At 42.9% G+C, this 16,916-nt stretch overlaps 1 protein-coding gene across 8 annotated transcripts in view; it reads right to left on the bottom strand.

Annotated features, from left to right (window-relative positions):
* MED12L (mediator complex subunit 12L) overlaps positions 1-16,916 on the bottom strand; it is a 315,648-nt gene that overhangs the window by 267,353 nt on the left and 31,379 nt on the right. For all 8 annotated transcript variants that reach the window (XM_090055417.1, XM_090055416.1, XM_090055409.1 and 5 more), the window contains exons 2-4: positions 13,771-13,875; positions 11,190-11,381; positions 6,965-7,124 (exon numbers count right to left, since the gene is read on the bottom strand). In XM_090055417.1, the coding sequence (XP_089911543.1) occupies positions 6,965-7,124; positions 11,190-11,381; positions 13,771-13,875 (457 nt within the window). The remainder of the gene's footprint in view (positions 1-6,964; positions 7,125-11,189; positions 11,382-13,770; positions 13,876-16,916) is intronic.

Raw genomic sequence — 16,916 nt, 5'->3', positions numbered from 1 at the left:
TTTATCTACTACTTTGCCAATTATTATTGGGAATATGGCCACTATCCTTCTTACACACTCCTACCACCTCTTGTTTTCAAGATCTCCCATTCTATTCCCAAAGCCCATTATCTACTAAAATGTTTATCTTCACCTGACACTCAGAGCCCTTCCTACCACATACCAGGTCAATTTAAAACTTCTGTCTCTGACTTCTGGTCCATGCACCAGCCCACCCCTGTCTGGACCTCTGCTCTCTCCGGTCCCATCACATCTTACAGCTATGCCTACGTGATACCACAGTTTGGCCCTTTCCTGTTCTAGCAAGCCAGGCACCGAATAACTACTTTCTTCTTTCAGACTTAAGCCCACAATACAAATGCCTTCTCCCAAATTAAATTTAAATAGTTTTGTACCAAGCTATAACTTCCCCTGGAAATGCTAGCGTATATTGTTTAGATCGTGAATTCTTCCTGGAAAGCACACATCTTCTACATATTGTGGGCACTTGAATAATGAAGTCATATTTATGGATGGGAAGAAAGCCCAAGGGGATTAAGTGAGTATAAATTCATACTAGGAATCATTTTCAAAGATCCCAGATAATTTCTATCACTTTCTCTCAAGTTCAGTCCAGTGATTCCACCATATATTGACCTGCACTGTGCAGCCTCTAAATTTATCATATTGGCCTGTGTTCTCATCCTGCACCTTGGATGTTTGTTGCCTTTAGCCAGTTTGCTTTTTTCAATACATAAAATATGCGCAAAGTTTTGAGGGGAAAAAATAAAAGAAAAACAGGTTTATATGTCTAAATCTGACTAATGATTCAGGATTGTAAAATGTCCCCTCTGTCCTTGCTCCCCCATCTTTATTTAAAGATAAACTTAATTACCTTCAAGAATGTATGGGAATAGAGGACAAAAGATCCCACCCAAAAAATACTAAACAAAGGATTGGAAGCACGTAGACTTATTTTTGCAGCTGAAAATTTGATTGGTATGGTTCTCATGTTAGGTCACTGTTTTGTTCTAGTATGAGTTTTCCAGCATCTTTTTATATTTTTCATGCATCATACAATACATGTCTAGCTAATTACAGAAACATTCTAGAAATGAAAGATATGAAAATAAAGTCAAATTGTACTGCCCATATTCAATAGGACAGCTCAGGCTGTAAAAGCCACAAGAGTGAACCCATGTTTTGTCTTTTCTTTCATGGCTTTTGTTGGTATGATAAGTGCATTTCTTTGTCCTTCCCATTTCAGGAACAGTCTATGCTTACTTCAGTCTTAATTTGTATAGTGGAATGCAAGGAAGCCAAGACGGAAAAACTGGCTTCAATTAACTCTTCAGTGGATGAGTTGGCAAGAGCCATGCTACGGCCATAGCTGATAAAGAATGTCTTCTCTTTTACAGAAAAGTTGTATAAGATTTGGCATGGGAGGCCCAGTTGTATTCATGGTGAAGCACCCTACATTGTTGAACATATTCCCCTTTCCCCTGCCATGGTGTCATGCCGTTGAACCATTTATATCCTCATTTACACCTGACTCCCGCCCCCAAGAGCTAGTACATGTTTCTAGCATCAAAGCAAAAGATTAATTTAAGTCTTTCAACAGAATGAACCAACTGAAAAAACTCTATAGAGTTGCTATAGAAAATAGCAAGTTGTGAAGAACTAACAAAAAAAATACCAGAAAAATCCATTATATTTCCTCAAAAGACCTAGTTAGAATGACAAGTTGTCCCATATTACAAGGGACAATTCACCAAACAGCCCCAACGAAGAGTGAAACTAAATTTTGTCCCTAGCACAGGGGTGGGCAAAATGCCTGCCAGGCCATGCTATCTGGCCCACGGGGCCTCTAAAAAAATTAGAAAATTAATATTTATCTGCCCTGGGCTGCCTGTCATGTGGCCCTTGATGGCTTGCCACAACTCAGCAAGTGGCCCTCCGCCTGAAATAATTGCCCGCCCCACCCTAGCAAGTGACAGCCTGACAGCCAACTATTAATGCAGCCCCCTCACCTCTTCCTAACTGAATTGAAAGGTTACCATCCTATAAACTAATGAACACAATTTCAGATGTGCCATAATACACTGCATGATGTAGCAGCATATTTAATTGGCAAGCAGCCAGAGGAAGGAGCAAGTCAGCATTTGGATTTATTAATGGAACATCTGGGTTCTAGGAGGAGGAGATAATAGGACGCTGCAGCAACAAGATGCCATTAATTCTTAGGTTCTTCAAGGCAGGATCTGGAGAAAGGAGGAAATGAGCACAGCAAACCGCAGAAAACATAGTTGTTAGGGGAAAGCAGCTTTTGCCAGGCCTACTTTCCCTGTCCATCCGAGCAGTTAAAATCCAGTCCTTCCTTTGTAACAATAGATGTCTAGGATTTTTTATAATGTGGTCACTTAGCAAATGCTGTGCTAGAGTTGTAACACAATCTATTATGTTTGCTTTCTATCTGTTTCCTGACAGAAGGCAGAACAAAGGCAGCAGATCCAGACATTGGAGATCTCTCCCAGATGTGAACAGATGGCAAAAGGCAACACTGCTACAAAAGGAGCACTCTTGTCATTTCCACCAAATGGAGTAGCCTGGGAGATTCTTAAGATGCACAGAAGTCCCAGCTAGTATAGAATTAATCTCAAAACTGAGACTAAGACATGGGTATACATGGCTCTTATGCTTGCTTTGTCCTATATCCAGCACTTTGCGGTTCTGATAAGCAGGCGTATTTTTAACGTCAGAGATTAAATTTAAGTTCTCAGAGGAAAAAGTGGGATTGCAAAATATTCTCATTACAATTATTTTAAACTCAAATATTTATGATCCCTTAGCAGGTAGTCCTCCAAAATATGATTTTCTATCTAACAAGATATAAATGCAAGTTGAAAAACTAATCTTGCCAGCAGATCTACATTTACTTGCGTCTCGCCACCTGGCCCAGACTTATTCATCTCTAGAGACAGAAAAGTCTAACTATTACAGCATTATAAATGACTTCTCTCAATGATGTTTGACATTTATTGAGGAGAAGGATTCATTTTACGCTGAAATTTTCCCAGAGTGCATTCACAGAAGACACTAAAAATATAAACAAGTTATAAAGGTAGAGAAAGCATGATCATATGGTGCAAGGGATTTATCAACATGATTTTAGAATAGTTGTATTATTGAGTGACCACCTAGCACACAAAATGTCATGTGCTGTATCTATGCCACTAATATTACAGAACAGAATTAGAAATACTGAGTTATTAAAAGCTATTATTATTACATTTAACATTCCTTTCTCCATCCGTAGTATCGTCAGATGAAGAACACAGAAAAATTCAGTCAAAGCAGTTTTGGTCCCTATTAACCTGAGTTAGCAAACAGATAGTTAAGAATCCTCTTTTAAATGCTAAATCTAGGCACTACAAATATTTGTTTCTTGATACAAAGAAGTTGTTGTAGCACAAGGTACATTATACATAATTGCGAGTGCTTAGATCAGTAGCCTACTTGTTAAACAAGGGAGGGATTCTGTGGAAAAAATAGTTGGCACCATACAATTAATGACCATACCATAAAATGTACCAGAAATCATGAATGCATGCAATTTAAGATTAATTCAGTTTACCTGGGCAGCTTTAGATGTGGCATTTCCTAAATTCTGAGCACAAAATGTGGCATTTTCGAGCTCTAATATTCGTTCGGTATAGCTTAACGTAACATCCATTTTATAAAGCAGAAGAATGGATTGTGTAAAATCAACTGATGATGCTTAATACACCTGCACCTCTTTGCTTTTCTTCTCATATGACAACCAGCATAGGCAGACTGGTAAATAAGACAGCACATGCAGCATTACCCTACTTCCTTCATTGTAGTATCACCAGATTGCTTGGGTTCCATTTTACACCAGCTCAGTGTCTTTTGAAAAACTGTTTTGCTGATGACTCAAGTTTGGTTTCTCTGTACTCATGGTTGAGAAGTAGAGCTGGACAGCTTTTTTTTTAAAGTTCCAAAACCTGCCTGGCTGGCTTAAATTTGTAACTCAAAGCAACAGCTCCAAACCCACAAATAAAAACGTGAAGAAATGGTTTACATGAAATACCAACGAGGTAAAACAGCTGAAACCCAGCAGCTGCTCACAGCAGAGTCAGGAAGTGACCTTGTAAAGCAGCAAAAACCAAAGGGCTTTCTTTTACTTTTTGTCTAAAACACTAAATTCCAAAGCAGCTAAATAATTTTAGTCCCAGCAATATGAGAAAAGGCACAATCCAGAGGTACCAATCTAATGTAATGTATTTACTCCAAAAGAAGATGGCTCCAAATTATAAGACAGCCCTCCAATAATTAGATTCTATATATGAAAAATGTATACATTTTTTTATAAATTTTCCAGGTATAGAATGTTGGAGGTCTGCCTTGAATTTGTCCCCCTCCCACTGCTACAGCAGGGAAAATAAATCTACCCCTTTGCTCTCTGCTTTCCCCTGGCAGCCCCTTTCCCCTCACCTGTCAGACCCTGCTCTCCCCATGAGCGCATGACAGAGTACCAAATTTGAAAACAATAGCCTTGAAACTGAGCATGGCTGTAGCGATTTTCATATAGTATCCATACACTTAATTCATCCAGAATTGATGCATGTTTTTTAAAATACTGAAAGTTTTAGCACAGACACTCCATAAAAACACTTTTGAGCAGCACTTTGGCACCTACTTATACATAATACAAGCTTTTTTTTTTAAGGTTTTGTATTCCAAGCCAAATTGGCAAAATCAATTCCAAATCTGTTAGTCCAGAACCAAAAGTGGCCCTACTACCGGCAAACATCCCCCATCCCCACCTGGGGCTTCAGATGTTCCAAAATCCTTTGGTGGGCACCCTACTTGCAGGCCCAAGCCTCCAGGCTTGGGATTTAGATGGTCCCACATTTTGCTTGTCCTTAGCCATAAGGACCCAGGAGCAAGCTAGAGAGAAGTCTCTCATTTCCATAAAGGGGCATAAAGCCAAGGTTTGCTATGCATTACCTATACAGGTACTATCCCATGACAACACAGCAGTCTTCCCCAGGTGCAACTAGGAATCACAGTATTTTCCCTAGGTAAGCATACACTATGCCTGATTTGAGCCCACAATAGGCCAAGAATACAAACTATATTAATCCAAAGCCAAAGGTTCATGATTTACCACAGAGTTCATTGGGCCAGGCTCCAACAGTCAACAGCATTTCAAGCCATGGTGAGCTCACACTTCAGCACTACTCAGTACGTGTGTGCACTCCAGATACCCCCACCCTCAAAGGATCCATGTACTAATTAGCCCCCACTCATGGCTAGAACAGGGTGTTCTTGTCACAAATCCTAGGATGCTCCAAAAATTCATATGCAGATGCGGTGGAAGACAACCTGGTCTGGCTTCACATCCAGGAGGGGCCACACTAATCATAAGCACCAGGCCAAGACAGGGGGCAGAGGGATTCTGGATGAACTGTTGAAGAAACAGGAATCATTGGAAATGGGTGGGGGGAAAGGGTTTACCAGCAGGTCTCATTAGTAAGGGGAGATGCAGTTGAGTTGTGTCACAAAATTAACCAAATTTCTTGTAGCACTAAGCTTCAAATGTTAAATCAGAGTCATCGCTGGAATTTAATGGAGTTATAAACTTGATTTGTTAGCCATCAGAGTCTCTTATCTGCTAAATCCTACTCGCATAAAAATGAATAGGAGGATGCCCACCTATTATGTTCTCTCTCACACGTAGACAGTAAGCTCTCAGGGTGAAGGACCGTCTTATCTGTCTGGGCTGTGCCTAAGAACTAGTGAAGTCTTTGATTCTCAGCTGTCTCAGCTTATGGTGGTAGCTAAGAACCTTATAACCAAGAGCAAACCCAGAAAAAAAGTAAGACTGAAAGGAGGAAACCACGGAAGTAAAATTTAGGTGAGGAACATAACTAAATAAAGATGAGTTTTGCAGTAGGAACATGGGCTCGGGTCAGAGAAAATGGATACTGAATAGTGGGAAAGAGCTTGACGAGGTTTACGGCATCTGAAACCTGGCTATTTTCTTTCTGGACAAGATTTGTTCCAATTATACTATACTGGTGTCTAGAAATCCTAAGTCCAAGGCACCATTCTGTGAGGAACTGACCACAAGAGGTGGCACATTACCTACCCCAGACAACTCAATCTACACAGACTATTCTGACAAAAAAGATATAAATGTAACATTTGGACCCAGGAACCAACTGCTCTGCACTTACATTCAGTTTGAGCTCTCTATTCCTGAGCAGCCTACAAATACATTTTAAAATGAATACCTTTTACCAGACACTAAGAGATTCTCTATTTTTCCTGCTCGGAAATCACATCATTCTCATAAACCCTTGGTAGGATGTACACTAAATTTTTATATTCATACAAAGGATAGGTGAAGGAGTTTGCCCATTTAGTTAGGTCAGCAAGTAACACCTAACCTATAATAGTGAAACTGAAAGTGCCCCTGCATATCATTTTAAATAATTATGCATAAAAGATCACATTTATTTAAGGTTTCTCAAAGTATTGGATTCAATTCAGTTCTTCTAGGGCAACATTTATTCTGTCATGCTTTTGGCCATAATAAATGGAACTCAAATGACCAGAGGCCTTCTGTGAGCCCTTCATACTAAGATGAATGTCACACTCAGGTGATGAAGACACAATATATTCAGCCTTTTAATTAAAGTGATTGGAGAACTGGGGTCAGATCTATTAGAAAGGTATGTGAACAAGGCAATATTTTATACTGAACAGTTGTCTGTATTATTCGACATGTTTTCAGACAGGAAAGAATCAATAAAAACCCAAATGGAGAAAAAAAAGAAATCTATTTATCAAAAACATAGTCCTTGTTACATTCCCCTACCAGCACCAAAGCACTGAACAAGAGTACCAAATTCTTTCAATCATTACCATGCATTTAAATATTACAATTTTTATTTACCAATATTTGGATCAGTAGCTTGACGCTTCTTAAGTTTAGCTTCAGATATAGCAGCATAGTAGGCACATGTCATCTTGACCAGCCATGCTGCTCGCAGCAGTGGCACAGAATATTTTGCTAAATAAGCAAAGACATCTTCCTTTTTACTGAGGATAGGAACCTGGAATGAAAAACAGACAATAAAATTATGAAGTGCAATCCAATATAGGTAAGGAAACAGACTGCAGACCTCTGTTTAATTCTAGACTTACACTTTCGAATGCTGTATGTACAATAAGAAGTCCTTTAAGGACAATAAGAAGTCCTTCTTCAAATACATAGGGGGTAAAAAGAGGGTCCCGGGTAATGTGGGGCCCCTGCAGGACACGATGGGCAACTTAGTCATCACGCCAGATGACAAAGCTAACATATTTAACGATTTCTTTGCCTCTGTCTTCCTAAGTAGGGACCAGTTCAGCCACCTCCCTGCTGGGCCCCCCTCGGGCCCCGAGAGAGACACGCCTGGGCCAAGGGTTAGCGAGGAGTTAGTTAGGGTACTTCTGGAGAAGCTGGACGTGTTCAAGTCCGCTGGTCCGGACGATCTTCACCCTAGGGTTCTACAGGAACTGGCTGAGGTCATTGCGGGACCCCTGGCACGGCTCTATGAGCACTCGTGGTGCTCTGGCGAGGTGCCGGAGGACTGGAAGAGGGCCAATGTGGTCCCTATCTTCAAAAAGGGAAAAAAAGAGGACCCGGGAAATTACAGGCCAGTTAGTCTGACCTCAATCCCGGGTAAGCTCTTTGAAAAAATTATCCTGGCACACATCCAGGAGGGCCTTGCGGGGGAATGCATGCTCAGGGGCAACCGACATGGGTTTATCAGTGGCAGGTCTTGTCAGACCAACCTGGTGGCCTTTTACGATCAGGTCACCAAATCATTAGACGCAGGGGTTGCTGTGGATGTAGTCTTTTTGGACTTCCGGAAGGCTTTCGACACTGTCTCTCACCCTGTCCTCATCAAAAAGCTGAGAGACTGTGGTGTCGATGCCCACACGGTCAAATGGGTCGCCAACTGGTTGGAGGGCCGCACCCAGAGGGTGGTAGTGGATGGGTTCTTCTCGACCTGGAAGGATGTGGGCAGTGGGGTTCCGCAGGGCTCGGTCCTCGGGCCCGCACTGTTCAACATCTTCATCAGTGACTTGGATGAGGGGGTAGAAAGCACCCTGTTCAAGTTTGCTGATGACACTAAGATGTGGGGGGATGTGGGTGCACTAGAAGGGTGCAATAGGCTACAAGCTGACCTTGACAGGTTGCAACGGTGGGCGGATGAGAATAGGATGGGGTTTAACACTGATAAGTGCAAGGTGTTGCACATGGGGAGGAAGAACCGGCACCACACTTACAGGTTGGGGAACTCTCCTCTTGCCAGCACGGAGACGGAAAAGGATCTTGGAGTCGTCATTGACTCCACGATGAACATGGGCCGGCAGTGTGGGGAGGCAGTCAAGAAGGCCAGTCGTACCCTATCATGCATCCACAGATGCATCTCGAGCAGGTCCAGGGAGGTGATCCTCCCCCTCTATGCGGCACTGGTCAGGCCGCAGCTGGAGTACTGCGTCCAGTTCTGGGCGCCACACTTCAAGAGGGACGTGGACAATATGGAAAGAGTTCAGAGGAGGGCCACTCGTATGATCAGGGGTCAGCAGGGCAGGCCTTATGAGGATAGGCTACGGGACCTGAACCTGTTTAGCCTCCACAAGAGAAGGCTAAGGGGGGACCTTGTGGCCTGCTACAAACTGGTCAGGGGGGATCAGCAGGTATTGGGGGAGTCCCTGTTCCCCCGTGCGCTGCCAGGAGTGACCAGGAATAACGGTCACAAACTGGCGGAGGGTAAGTTTAGATTAGATATTAGGAGGCGCTACTTCACAGTCAGGGTGGCTAGGGCCTGGAACCAGCTTCCAGGGGAAGTGGTGCAGGCTCCGAGCCTGGGGATTTTTAAAAGGAAGTTAGATGAGCACCTTGCCGGGGTCATCTGACCCCGGTGCTCTTTCCTGCTAAGGCAGGGGGTCGGACTAGATGATCTACCTAGGTCCCTTCCGACTCTAGCTACTATGAAACTATGAATGCTGGGCTTACTCACTGACCTGAAGAGCAACTGAACCATTACCTATGCCTCATGCCTCCATATATGGTCCAAACTCCAAGAGAGTGTTAAAACTGACATCAAGTGATTAACCCCACACCTCAGTACTGGCTGTAGGTCCCCTAGCCTCTGGAAATATGAAAAAGGAGCAGGGGCAAGGGGAAGAAGCAGAGTACCATCTTTCCCTCAGCCCAGAGCTTTCCGAAAACCCTTTTCCACCAGCAGCTCTTTGCCCAGCCTCGTAACAGAGATGGAACCTTCTTCTGTACCCTCTAGCTCAGGATATCACACACATGGCCAGCAGACCTAGCCCACAGAGCCACTTCTTCCAGCCTGCAGGCCATATCTGGCCCTGGGCACAAGATCAGGACCACTGGCCAGATGTGACCCACAGACAGACTGGGCACTGCACTTCCGGCCCATTGGGCAAAAATGTTAAGCACAACTGCATTAAGTTAATCCAGAAGGTCAACTAAAATGTTTTCATACATGTAATTTTGTCGTGCCTTCTTGAAGCAATGTCAGTGAGGAAAACATGGATTAAAACTCCACCCCACCCAAATAATGCATACCAAAGGGAGTTTGGTGCATACCATGACTGTTCAGTTTGCTGTCATTGGTATGACAATAGCTGCTTCTTTTCTTTAGTCGAGAAGCCTTATAATAGTATTAGCAGTGCTCAGCAACTGGGATTTTTCCATGCTGTGGTACTGTACTCATAGCACTGTTACCATGTGTGTTATTAGCATGTCAAAAATCCCAGATATTCAGATCAATAAAAGTCTGCCATTTTCTACAAAGCAAGTATGTGATCTACACAATCTTTTAAATATCTCCACTTTTGAAGTTAGCTTTTTTTTTAAGGACAGAAATGATCCTTATTTGTTGATAATATTCAGCAAAGATCTTATGTACAAACAAAGGATACTAAATAGCTCCTCTCATGAAAAATTATTGTAAAATTTTCTCAGCTATCTGAGAAGAAAAAAATCTTGGACTATCTATATGGAAACCAAAACTGAATTATTATAATATGCACCTTATTGATTCAATCCAATTTGTGTGTACACTTTTACTGCAGAGGGAGAGACCCTTATTTCAATATAGCTTATTCCACACAGATCTGCACTGAAGTTAGGTGTGAATGACACCAGTTTAGTCAGTCATTTTGTTCCAGTCTTCCCCTCAGGGGTAAGACTTTCATAGCCACCCAAGTTTCTCTCAATTGTCTTGGTATTCTTAATTGATTAGTTTTGATAGATTTTTCTATAGCTTTATACTTCCTTTAAGATACTTTATGCTGTTCGCAAGATTCCTGAAAAGAGGCAGGAATTCTTCCCTGTCCTTAAACTCATTGGAAGTCTGCTGCTAACAAACCTGAGCAAGAGTAATAGTAGTAATAATAACACCTAAAGGAAAAGGGTTTACAAAAGATAGTAAGGACATATTGGTGTCAATGTGGAGACCATGTAAAAGTGACAGTTAAAGTAAGCAGTTACTTTTGATACAAGAAGGACAATTTTTTTTGAAGTAAAAACATTGCTTTGAGAGAAAAGTAAAGTATAGACAAAGAATCTGGTTATCCAAGCTTAACTTTGGTCTTGGTTAATAAGGGCATTTAAAGACCCTTTATAGGAGTTTAGACTAAGTTTGAGAATTTTACACTCTTGTCTTATTAAGGATGGCAAGATGCAAAGATAAGGATAGCAGACATTTAAAAATGTAACACAATACTCTTGTTGAAGCTCACCAATGTTTGTATTCCCAGATTACTCACCAAGGTACATCCAATCTTCCCATTATCATACACTTAAATACAGAAAACTTCTTGTGCATCTACAAATGACTGTCGTGTCCTCCAGATTCATCTGCATCCATACCACACATTACTACCTTATGCATTTATTTTTACAAAGCTCACTCAGTTTCACATAAAACATGATAGTTGCTTGTTAACAATAAGAAGTTTGGATACATATTTATCTAGTTAAATTGGTATATACAAATATGGCCCTTCTCTTATGCCCAGCTGCAAAGTCAGCTACCCCTCCCACCCACCCCAAAAAACCCAAAAAAACCCAAAAGCAATAATTAAGATTGTACCTTTTTTGCTAAAATGGGCAGTGGTTTATTTCCTGCTAAATCTGTGAACCAGTTATGAATTGCACTCTGAGAACGAGCAGTAACCAGCCAATAATTGTCTTTGGCATTTACTTGTGGTTTCTTCTTTCCCGTGTCCTGGAAAGTATTAAGTTTTAGCTTTTCTGCTAATATGCTGCTAAAATAAGCGCCAATCTGGTGGGGGGAAAAAAATGGCAACATGTAAGCAAATGTCTATTATACACTGAAACACACAAGATTCTCATTTGAATAGATTTAGTCACCACTCTGATCTAAGCTACCTATTAATACAATTACACTGGAATTCCCTGGACCTGTCAGTTACAGAGTCTCCTGATGCTCCACACCAGTGCAACATTATTGCATTCTCTCTCAGTAATAAAAGCCATAGGTCAATAGCGTAAAGCAGTGAACAGAAGGATTCTCAAAGTTACCTGGTACGTTCCACTTTGGCAAAAGAACCTAACTGAAAAGTCCCATTTCAGTGCGACTACTTCTGTGCCTCAAGTCAGCGGATCAAACTTATAAGGCCCAGCAGGCACTGGGACAGTGCCAATCCACACACTGGATCAGGTCCACAGGCTGCCCCTGCAGGCCACATGCAAGGAAACATGCAGGGACAGAGCTAGTGTGCTGTATGTGGGCTGGCCCAGAGTGCACAGCATGTAGTGTGCAGGTCCAATCCAAGATGCATGGGCAGCACCAGACCCTGCTTAAAGTTAAGGGAGTGCTTATCAAATCTCTGGGGACATTCAAGGTACCAGAGTGTGTGGAGGTATAAGTTCTATTTAAAAGCTAATTGTCATGTCAAGGACAGCATTCAATTACTTTCATTCATCAGTCATGATAAGCAAACCCTAACAAAGTTTGGATGAGCAAATAAATGTACAAATAGCTACACAAAACCCTTAAGTCTTGAAAGACTGGACTGTCTCATGAGATAGAAAAGATCAAAAAATACTGGATAAGTAAAAAAAATGCTATAGGAAATGCCGTTTCCTGGCTTTTAGGTAGGATAAGAAGAAAAAAAACCCCCAACTATCCAAATTAATTTTTCCAAAAAAACAAAATAGATCACCACACGCAACCTATTTATATTGACAGACACTTAAGAAAACAACCCTGAAATGTTTTTAAGTCTTCATGGAGACAATTTCCACCTGGTTAAAGTTTTCATTCCAAAAGAAAATCTCTAATAGTTATTGAACAAATTTAAGTCTTATAGAATAAAAAGAACACTCGGTAATATTAAGCTCTTCCTCAATTTTTTTTTTAAAAATTGCATTTTCAAACAGTTAAGATATTTCCATTGTATAACAAAATTCAAATCAAAACAGACAAAGGAAGTGTCTACAGGTAGCAGCCTTAGAGGACAATCACAAAAATATAGCAACACCTTAATATTTTGTCAGTAAAAGAATGCCTTTTCATTATATACACATCTCAATTATATTTACTATATTTACCAATTTATTCTGAGAGTTACACATTCACAACATAAAGGCTGCATGAGCCCTGAACAAAAAAAGAGTAACACGTAGTGCCACTTTTAACTGTTTTTACACAAAATTTTAAAATGTAAAATAAAATTTCTAAACCAAATATTTGCATGTCCAATATATATGAAATAATAATACCCATGCAGAATAAAACCAGCACTTTTTCTTTTTCTTCCACTACTCCTCCTCCCCTTTAGTCAAATAAAATAACAGGAAGTAGAGGAGACAGGAAAAAAGGGTTAATAAAAAGAGATTTATTTTTTTTAAAGTTCCCCCCCCAAAGAAGTCTGACTAGCTGTAACAACCTAGAAGATGACTTACTAATAATTTTACTAGGGAGAGACAGTCTGAAGTCAGGCAGAACAGGGTGGTATGCTTTTATACAGGAAGCTGAACCAGCAGCCACCTTGCCCTGCCTTCTATCTAATATTTTATTGAGTTTGAGCCACCTTAATCTTTTCTAATTTTTAGAATCAAGTTAACTGAAGCTTCAGAAAACACAGCTCAGAAACACATTTTTTCAAAAACAGCCCATTAAAACAGAATGGATAACATGTTCAACACCCAGCAAAAACTGATGGTGAAGCATTCCTTGGCAGCAAGTAACCGGCTAGAATACTTAAAGTCCCAACTTATTGTTGGGGTTTTAAATGCCATCCATGATTGCCTGTCAGAAAAGGCCCTTATTGCCTTTCGAGACTGGGAAAGTAAGAAAAGAGACTTAAAAAAAATAATAATTATCTTTTCCAGATTTAAATGTTACAAGTTGATGTGCTACCTGGTATGTTGTCATGTTTTTAGTACCCATTTTTCCTAGCATCTGAAGACCAGCATAATAACCCACAGAAAAAAAACAGCATTTGATTCCTAGCAGTTTCACATTAGTTTTATAATTAACTGGAATACCAAGACTGCCAACATATACAAGAGAGTCATCACAACAACAAAAACCCAGTGCCAACTTATAAATTTTAGGCAATATACAGCCACCTGAAAACCCAAATTAAGTAGCGAACACTGACACACACATAGCTTTTAAATGAGATTAACAGACCTAGCCTTACCTTTGAGGCATTAATGACAATATTTCTAGCAGATCCATGCTCATCTCCAGAGAAAGCCGGTTGATTATTGAAACCTTGTTTTACATTCACTGCCGTAAGCTCATCCTGTAAAGAGTATTTTTCTCAAATTATTACAGATTAAAGTTAGCCCTTAAAACATCAAATGAGCCATATAATTTTTTTTTTAATATAGACATGTTCCACACTGCATATTGGGTACCAGTGTAGTACATTCCTCACATATTTTGTATTTTCACCTCATTTTAGTAAAAGAAAGACATTATAATCTGCTGTTCTTCCGTTCCATGAAATTTTTCTTCCTTGTTCCAGATGTCAAGGCTCCCTTTCAAGATTTCATGAGACTTCTAAGCAATGGACACAGGGACCCAACTGCCTTCAGACCAAATCCTCCAGGGTTATGACAGCAGGCTCACTGAAACTTACTTCAGGCTAGTAAAGAGTGCCCCATATACATAACAGGGGGAAAGTTTTCTAAGGCTATGAGTCAACCAAGAGTGTGGTAGAAGACAGACAATGAGCCCAGAAACTGAATGGATTCACTCTCCATTATAGAGGGCAACGAATCACAGGGCTGCAAAGGACTGCTAAGAGTCATCTAATCTGGCAGATACCATCCAGTAATAAGTGGATGTACACCATTTTACACATATTGACACATTGACCTAATCCACTCTTAAAAACTTCCAGTGAAGGAGACTGAACCTCCAGGAAGCACAAGCTGAAGGAGACAAGAGAGGAGACCTCCTCATTCTTCTTAAAAAGTAGGGTAATCAGCTAGTTACATCACGTGGCTGTACATCAGGGGTGGGCAAAATATGGCCCACGGGCTGGATCCGGCCCCTTCAAAATCCAACAATAGTGACTGCCACTCTAAAAGCCTCCGGTGGCACCAGCCACCGGCTGCAGCACCTCTGGCTGTTTCCTTAGGTTCTGGTTGTGAGGCAACTAACCCTGACCTCCGCCTGACCCAGCTAGCCTCGCCCCACCCCGGCTCAGGCCACATTTGCAGCTTGAGAGGGGCAGGAGGGCTGGGCCAGAACCTGTGGCGCTGGTGAGGGGAAACAGTGTCTGGACCACCTTCTGCTCCTGCACAGGACTGGACAGGGCCCTACCCTGAGGGTAAGACTAGGAAAGCAGCTGCTGGGCAGGCTTTCCCCATGCCATGCCATGTCACTCGGGCCATGCAGGGTCGGGCTGGGCTGGCACTGGGGAGGGAAGCAGCAGCTGGACCACAGCTCCGGCCCAGTCAGCACCAGGGAGGAGAGATGGTGGCAGAGCCATGTGCCGCTCAGGACAGGATGAGCCCAGCTGGACCGGCAAGGGCTCAGCTGCATTTTCCCCCTGCCTGCGCCCGTCAGTCCCAAGCAGCACATGGCTCTGCCGCCACTTCAGACCCAGCCAGGCCCATCCCATCTGGAGCAGCATGCAGCTGAAGCCAGCTTCCCACGTCCTGCTGGGAATGGGAGGAGCCCAGCCGGGTCAGCACCAGCCAGCAGAAGTGGTGGCGGAGCCATGTGCTGCTCGGGACTGACCGGCACAGGCAGGGGGAAAGTGCAGCTGAGCCCTGCCACTCCAGCCAGGCTTGTCCCATCCCGAGCAGCACACGGCTCCACTGCTGCTTCAGCTGGCCAGTGGAGACCTGGCCGGGCTCCTCCCATCCTCAGCCGCACGTGAGAAGCCAACTTCAGCTGCATGCCGCTTTTCCTGGTGAGTACAGTCCGTCCCATTCGGAGCAGCATGTGGCTGAAGCCAGCCTACCAGGTGCTGCTAGGGACGGGGCAAGCCCAACTGGGTCGGCACTGGCCAGTAGAAGTGGCAGGAGCCTCCTCCTTTTGGGACCAGCTGACATAGGTAGGGGGAAAGTTCTGGGGGAGGTCTGATGCCCCTGAAGCCCCACTGCTGGGGCAGGATGTTAGAGGGGTCACAACCCCTTGCTACCTGATAAGTTGTGCAAGGGGATGGACTGCTGGTGGCAAAGGTCAGAGGTCGGGGCGGGGCTTCCAGTGGCAAAGGTCAGGGGGCAGGACTTCCAGTCCCAAGATGGCAACAAGGGGGTGGGCAAACTGAAGGGGCAGGGCTGCCCTTGCGGCCCCCGACAGCTTGCCAAAACTCATCAAGCAGCCCTCCACCTGAAATAATTGCTTGCCCCTGCTGTACATGAATACAAGGAGCCTGCAAAACAAGCAGGAAGAATTGGAAATCCTTGCATAATCAAGAATCTGTGATATTGTTGGAATAACAAAGACTTCCATGTCTGGAGAATTGTCATGGATAGAGATAAACTGTTCAGGAGGGACAAGGCAGTAGGGGTGTGTGAGGCAGGCCATAGTCAATTCAGATTCAGCCCAATTCAGGGGACAGTGATTCAATTCATTGATTAGGATCACTGCCCCAATTCGATTTGGCCAAATCTGAATCTGAAGATTCGATTCTGATTCAGAGAATCAGCGATTCAGCCATAGACACAATTTTACAAGTTTTTTTTTACATACCTCAAGGTACTAGGCGCAACTCGTGAACACTGAGATGGTGGGGCAGATGGAGCATCCCATGGGAGTGCAGGGGCAGTCCCCCTGCATGCTCAGCAGCAGACCCGGAAGTGGACTGAAAGTGCTTCTGGTCTGCTTCCAGGTGTGCCACTGAACGTGCTGGGAACCAGCCACACTCCCGGGGGACGCTCCATCCGCCCCACCATCTCAGTGATCATGAGCCACACCTGGTACCTCAAGGTATGTAGAAAAAATATGTAAAGCTGTGTTTATGGCCAAAACGTCAAATCTCTCCAAATCAAATCAGAGGGTTCCAATTCGATTTGAAGAGATTAAAGGGACTCCTGATTCGGTTCGGATTCAGAGATACAGCCGCTGAACTGGGCCAAATCTCCACTGAATCAAATCAGCGACCAAAGCTTCACACAGCCCTACAAGGCAGGGGAGAAGAGGAGGAAGAGTTGCACTTTATGCAAGAGAGCTGCATGATTGCTGAGAGCTCCAGTATGAATTGGCCTGTTGAGAGTCTCCAGGTTAGGGTCAGAGGGGAGAACAACAAGGGTCATGTTGTGGTGGGTGTCTGCTACAGACCACCAGACCAGGAGGATAAAGTAGATGAGGCTTATTTTGAACACA

Source organism: Crocodylus siamensis, chromosome 6 (assembly GCF_052110815.1).
Source record: "Crocodylus siamensis isolate JL-2025a chromosome 6, ASM5211081v1, whole genome shotgun sequence".
Taxonomy (NCBI): domain Eukaryota; kingdom Metazoa; phylum Chordata; order Crocodylia; family Crocodylidae; genus Crocodylus; species Crocodylus siamensis.
Note: the sequence above shows the minus strand (reverse complement) of the source record. Positions and strands in the feature narration are given on the sequence as shown.